A 6,567-nucleotide genomic window follows, 5' to 3' on the forward strand; every position below is an offset into this window, starting at 1 on the left:
GTCATCATCGTCATCATCTGTTATCGTTGTCATCATCTTCTTCACCGTTCAACGCCGTACATCATCTTCTCCGGTCATCATCTCTGTTTTTCTCCGTCATCATCCTCACCGTTCAACCTCGTCGTTCTTCGTCTTGGTCTGTATCTCCATCATTCATCGTCTATCAACTGAGTCCTTTGATCGCCTCCGACCACCGTATCATCGGCGAACCATCATCTGTTATCGTTGTCATCATCTTCTTCACCGTTCTCTTCCGTTCATAATCATCTCCGACGACCTTCAAAAATTAAACGAACGGTCGGAACAGACCTGATGTTATGTTCTGACTTCTGAAAGTCTGAATTCTAGAACTTCTAAAATCGGAAATTCAATCAGATTAATTTATCAGAATCAAAGTTTCACAATAATGCAATATGATGATAATGAAATCGGAAATTCAATCATGAAATCAAAGTTTCAAAACTCAATAGATTAACAGACCTGTGTTGAGTGACTGAGTGTGTTCGACTGTTCGTTCCCAGCAATCCAGAATGGCAGAATCGCTTTCAATCGAATTGACCTTCAAACGTTCAATCGTCCTTCACTCCTTCAATCGTTCTGCACTTCTGCCATCTGCGCGTGAATACTTCAATCGGCGTTTCAGTTTCCAGGCTCCACATCTGCGCGTGATTTACTCCGGTCACCGGAGTAGAGAGGTAAAGGTGTTGGTGGTGGTCTGATGATGAAGGTCTGATGATGAAGATCGCGATGATGATGATGATGAAGGTCGATGATGATGACGATGATGACGTTGATGGTGGTGGTTCCGGCGGCGGTGGTGGTGACCACCGGAGCTCCGGTTCCGGCGGTGGTGGTGAATATGCAGGTATACATTATATATATATATATATATATATATATATATTATATTTTATAATTATATTAATATTTATACATTTTACTTAAATGGTCCTTTATGTTACAAATTTACACAATCAGTCCTTATTTACAAACCGACTTAACTGGGTTATGATTTTTGGACTGAAATGGCACCTTTCCAGAACGTCGGGGAGGAAAATGGCGCATTTTTGAAAAATGGACTAAAATGGCCAAAGTGACCAAACCACAGGGACGAATATGACAGTTAACTCCACCGCCATCAAACGCATCTTATCCCTCTCCGACGTCGTTTCACACCGTAACTACCTCCCCCCCTTCATTCATTCATTCCCCCAATTTACAAACCCTAAAACCCCCTTTCTCCGATCCAAAACCCCAATTACAACCTCAAATCATCAATGGGAAAGAACGAATTCCTAACCCCGAAGGCAATCGCCAACAGGATCAAAGCAAAAGGCCTCCAAAAGCTCCGTTGGTACTGCCAAATGTGCCAGAAACAATGCCGTGACGAAAACGGATTCAAATGTCATTGTATGAGTGAATCTCACCAACGTCAAATGGAAGTCTTCGGTCAAAACCCTCACCGGATCGTCGACGGATACTCCGAAGAGTTCGAATCCACGTTTCTAGACCACATGAAACGCAGCCATAGGTTCAGTCGAATAGCTGCAACGGTTGTTTATAATGAGTATATTAATGATAGGCATCATGTGCATATGAATTCGACGAAATGGGCGACTTTGACTGAGTTTGTTAAGTATTTGGGGAAAACCGGGAAGTGTAAGGTTGACGAGACGCCGAAAGGGTGGTTTATTACGTATATTGATCGCGATTCGGAGACGATATTTAAGGAACGGTTGAAGAATAAGCGTGCGAAAGCGGATATCGTCGATGAGGAGAAGCAGGAGAGGGAGATTAAGCGGCAGATTGAACGGGCCGAACAGTTGGGGTTGGGGAATGTCGGTGATAAGAGTGTCGAGAGTGAGGATAAGAAGCTGTTGCTGCTGCGAGCGGATGACGGTGGTGAGAAGAAGATTAAACTTAGTATCGGTTCGGTTAAAAACGCGGGTAAAGAAAAAGGCGAGGGTAGCTCGATATTCATTTTCGACGAGGTGGATAATGTGAACAAGGTTGGGAACGGTAAGAAGGAGAAAAGTGGCGGTGGGTCGGTGTTGGACGAGTTGATAAAGGAGGAAGAGAAGGCGAAAGAGAGGATGAACCGGAAAGATTATTGGTTGTGTGAAGGGATAGTTGTGAAGGTTATGAGTAAAGTTTTGGCGGATAAAGGTTATTATAAGCAAAAGGGTGTGGTTCGGAAGGTGATTGATAAGTATGTAGGGGAAATTGAGATGCTTGAAAGTAAGCATAAGTTGAGGGTGGATCAAGAAGAGCTTGAAACGGTTATTCCTCAAATTGGTGGGCTTGTGAGGGTTGTGAACGGTGCGTATCGTGGGTCGAATGCACGATTGTTGTCTGTTAACACGGATAAGTTTTGTGCGAAGGTGCAGATTGAGAAGGGTGTGTATGATGGGAGAGTTATCCAGGCGATTGAATATGAAGACATATGCAAAGTTGTTCAGTAAATGTTTGGTAAGATCATTTGATGATGTTGCTCAATAGAGGTGTTTGTTTGCAGTTGCATATCTTGTGTAATAAACGTTTCAAGGATCGTATGTGTCAACATGTTCTAGTTACTGAATGATATTATCTTTTTTTATATTGAGCTTTCTTAGTTTACGTGTTAGATTATATGTACAACTGTGTTGTTGTGTTTGTGATACTTCTGCATACATCAGTAAACTGATCTTAAGTTCTCAATTAACGGTCTGTGTCCCTAATTGCTCACAACAAACAGATGCACATGTTTCACACGCACTATGCTAATGCGCAATTAGTTTTCATGATGCTTTTATACTTGTGTTGATGAATTGATTTTAGTTGATTGCTACGTGAATTGCAAAATTCGGTATTATTGCAGTATTGTAGCTTTTGAAATCCGCACAGATGCAGCATGGATTATGTTTTGGGGACTGCACTCGCTATCAGTAATGTCCATTATGGATATGAAAGTCTTAAGTCTTTTCGAAGAAGAAACCCCTCAAATATTCACACTTTGTGGCCGAGACCCTCGTTCTTCTCTTAGAATTTTACGACCAGGACTTGCCATCAGTGAAATGGCTGTTTCACAGCTTCCTGGGGTTCCCAGTGCGGTTTGGACAGTTAAAAGGAACGTTAACGATGAATTCGATGCTTTTGTCGTCGTTTCTTTTGCGAATGCGACTCTTCTTCTCTCTATTGGAGAAACTGTAGAAGAAGTTAGCGACAGTGGATTTCTCGACTCCACACGTTCACTTGCTGTTTCATTAATAGGTGATGATTCGTTAATGCAAGTACATCCTAGTGGTATTAGACACATCAGGGAAGATGGGCGTGGTAACGAGTGGAGAACTCCCTGAAAACGAACTATCGTGAAGGTCGGATATAATCGACTTCAGGTGGTGGTTGCGTTGAGTGGAGGGGAGATTATATACTTCGAGGTGGATATGACCGGACAGTTGATGGAAGTTGAGAAGAACGAAATGTCTGGTGACGTGGCGTGTTTGGATATTGCTCCGATACCTGAAGGAAAGCAGAGATCTCGTTTTCTAGCTGTGGGATCGTACGATAATACCATCTGGATATTGTCGTTAGATCCCGAGGACTGTATGCAGGTTCTTAGCCTGCAAAGTGTTTCTTCACCTCCTGAGTCACTTCTGTTGTTAGTGCATTTATGTCTATCGCCTCCGTCACACGTGTCATACGCAATCGTTCGGGAGTCAAAAACCGATCCTACATCTGTTTCTCGAGGTTCAGGCTTCTTCAGGTGGTGAAGATGGTGCGGACCATCCAGCTAGCCTGTTTCTGAACGCGGGTCTTCAAAGTGGGGTTCTGTTTAGGACCGTTGTGGACATGGTCACGGGCCAGCTTTCGGACGCACGGTCTCGGTTTCTCGGACTCCGTGCTCCTAAGCTGTTCTCGATTCTGGTGAGAGGAAGACGAGCTATGCTTTGCTTGTCGAGTAGACCGTGGTTAGGTTACGTTCACCAGGGTCATTTTCTATTGACGCCGCTTTCATACGAAACACTCGAATACACAGCCTCGTTTTCATCTGATCAGTGTGCTGAAGGTGTGGTAGCGGTTGCTGGGGATGCGTTAAGGGTTTTCACAATCGAAAGATTAGGCGAGACGTTTAATGAAACTGCTATACCATTGAGGTATACTCCAAGAAAGTTTGTGTTCCATCCGAAAAAAGAAACTTCTGGTAACGATTGAGAGTGCTAAAAAGGAATGTTTTGAGGCTGCGGGTCAGGGAGAAAACGTTAAAATGGAAATAGAAAATGGCGGTGATGATGAAGACAAAGATGACCCGTTATCTGAATAAGAATACGGGTATCCGAAAGCTGAATCGGATAAGTGGGTTTCTTGCATTCTGGTTCTTGACCCTAAGTCAACCGAGATCTTTGACAGCTGGATATATTCATATTTACCAGTTCGTAAAAGATGGAAAATCGCTTGAACTTCTGCACAAAACCCAAGTTGACGGTGTTCCGCTTGCGTTATGCCAGTTTCAGGGACGACTGCTTGCTGGAATCGGGTCGATTCTTCGGCTTTATGATTTGGGTAAAAGACGACTGCTTTGAAAGTGTGAGAATAAGCTGTTCCCGAATACAATCAACTCAATTCATACGTACCGTGATCGAATTTATGTCGGAGACATTCAAGAGGTTTGTTTTCTATTCTATTATTCACACTACATACATTCTATAATCAATTTATGTAAGAGACATTCAGGGGCAGGTCGGGTAATGGGTCTGGTTGAAACAATATTATTTTAGTAATCAGTACTAGATAGGTTTTTATTATTTGACCCGTTTGAGATAAAACACAAATGGTTAAAAATTGCAGAGTAAAATGCCATTTTCGTCCATGAGGTTTGGCCGGTTTTGCGACTTTCGGCCAAAGGTTTGTTTTTTCGCGTCTGGATCCAAAAGGTTCGAAATCTTGCCATTTCCACCGGCTCGTTAACTCCATCTATTTTTCTCCGTTAAGTCGGGTATTTCCTTCTTTTTTGCTAACTTAAAGGCAATTTGGTCTTATTCACTTTTTGTATAAAGAGCGAATACCCCCCCCCCCCCCCCCAAAAAAAAAAAAAATAATAAGAAGCTAATTGCCCTTTAGGTTAACTAAAAAGATGGAAATACCGTTGACTTAACAAAGAAAAATGGATGGACTTAACGAGCCAGGTGAAAATGACAAGATTTCAAACCTTTTGGATCCAGATGCGGAAAAACAAATTTTTGGACGAGATTGCGAAACTGGCCAATCCTCAGGGACAAAAATGGCATATCTACATTTTATCATTATATGTATTGTTAGAACTCTATTTTGACTATTGTGTGTTTGTTTTTTTATAGTCGTTTCACTACTGCAAGTACAGACGCGATGAAAACCAGCTATACGTATTTGCTGACGACTCTGTTCCGAGATGGCTGACATCAGCATACCACGTAGACTTCGACTCAATGGCAGGTGCCGACAAGTTCGGAAACATTTACTTTGTGCGGCTGCCACAGGACGTATCGGATGAAATCGAAGATGATCCAACTGGCGGGAAGATTAAATGGGAGCACCAAAGAAGGTTGAAGAGATTGTGCAATTTCATGTCGGTGATGTGGTGGCATGTATGCAGAAAGCATCTTTAATTCCAGGTGGCACCGAGTGTGTGATGTATGGATCGGTGATGGGGAGTTTAGAGGCGTTGTTGGCGTTTACGTCACGTGATGACGTGGACTTCTTTTCTCACTTGGAGATGCATATGCGACAGGAACATCCACCTTTGTGTGGAAGAGACTACATGGCGTATAGATCCGCTTATCTTCCTGTTAAGGTAATTACATTAACAGGAATACATGTGGTGAGGCCTCGAGGATGCGGTTTTGGTACCCAGTTTCCCCTTTGGCAATACTAGTAGCATTTTCAGCTATTGACTTGAATGAAATAGGGTGTCCTGATTAGGTGATAAGTGTTATAAGCACGCGTCACCGAATTGTGGGTAATTCATGACCCACTAATTAATTGGGTTGTGTGTGAACCATCAGATCAACCCCATGCTGATCCACTGTGACCACAACTCATTGTCGCAACGGCTCTCCTTTCAGCCTGTGTTTCCATGCACGTGGTTTAAGAAATTATCAGTCCATAGCTAATCAGAAGTTGCCAGCTTCGCACGTTTTACTTTTAGTTTTCTGCGTTTAATTTACATTTTTGTTTTGTTTTATTGATGGTTGTGTTAATTCCTTCCAGTTTCATTCTACTTATTTCTTTTCATAATTAATAGGGTAGTTATTTAATACGTGGGATCATGGGGTCTTGAATTCTCAATGTATTTCGAATGGATGCAATCAAAGTCAGTGAGTTTTGAGTAAAAAAAGGTTTATTTTCTTTCTTTGTGCAGTGTTTGGTGTGTGTGGGTTCTCTTAATTTTTAAGTTCAGCATTGAACTTAGAATTAAGTCTGCGGCTGCTGTTTGGGAGTTGGGACTTGGGATAAGTCATGACATGGGAGTTATAAGGATGGATCAAGTCTTTGTGTTTAGGCACGTTTTCCTCTCTTTATTTTTAGATCCATGCAAAGACTTGAGAACCTTGT

General features: G+C 42.3%; 1 protein-coding gene and 1 pseudogene across 1 annotated transcript; both read left to right on the forward strand.

Annotated features, from left to right (window-relative positions):
* Window positions 1–1,163: 1,163 nt before the first annotated feature.
* On the forward strand, window positions 1,164–2,598 carry LOC110873692 (KIN17-like protein). The gene has a single exon (XM_022122690.2). It carries the CDS (start codon window positions 1,278–1,280, stop codon window positions 2,460–2,462), a length of 1,185 nt encoding a protein of 394 aa, XP_021978382.1. The 5' UTR covers window positions 1,164–1,277; the 3' UTR covers window positions 2,463–2,598.
* A 109-nt stretch (window positions 2,599–2,707) lies between these two features.
* On the forward strand, window positions 2,708–6,232 carry LOC110873691 (annotated as a pseudogene).
* Window positions 6,233–6,567: the final 335 nt, after the last annotated feature.

This window comes from Helianthus annuus, chromosome 8, assembly GCF_002127325.2.
Source record: "Helianthus annuus cultivar XRQ/B chromosome 8, HanXRQr2.0-SUNRISE, whole genome shotgun sequence".
Lineage (NCBI taxonomy): Eukaryota > Viridiplantae > Streptophyta > Magnoliopsida > Asterales > Asteraceae > Helianthus > Helianthus annuus.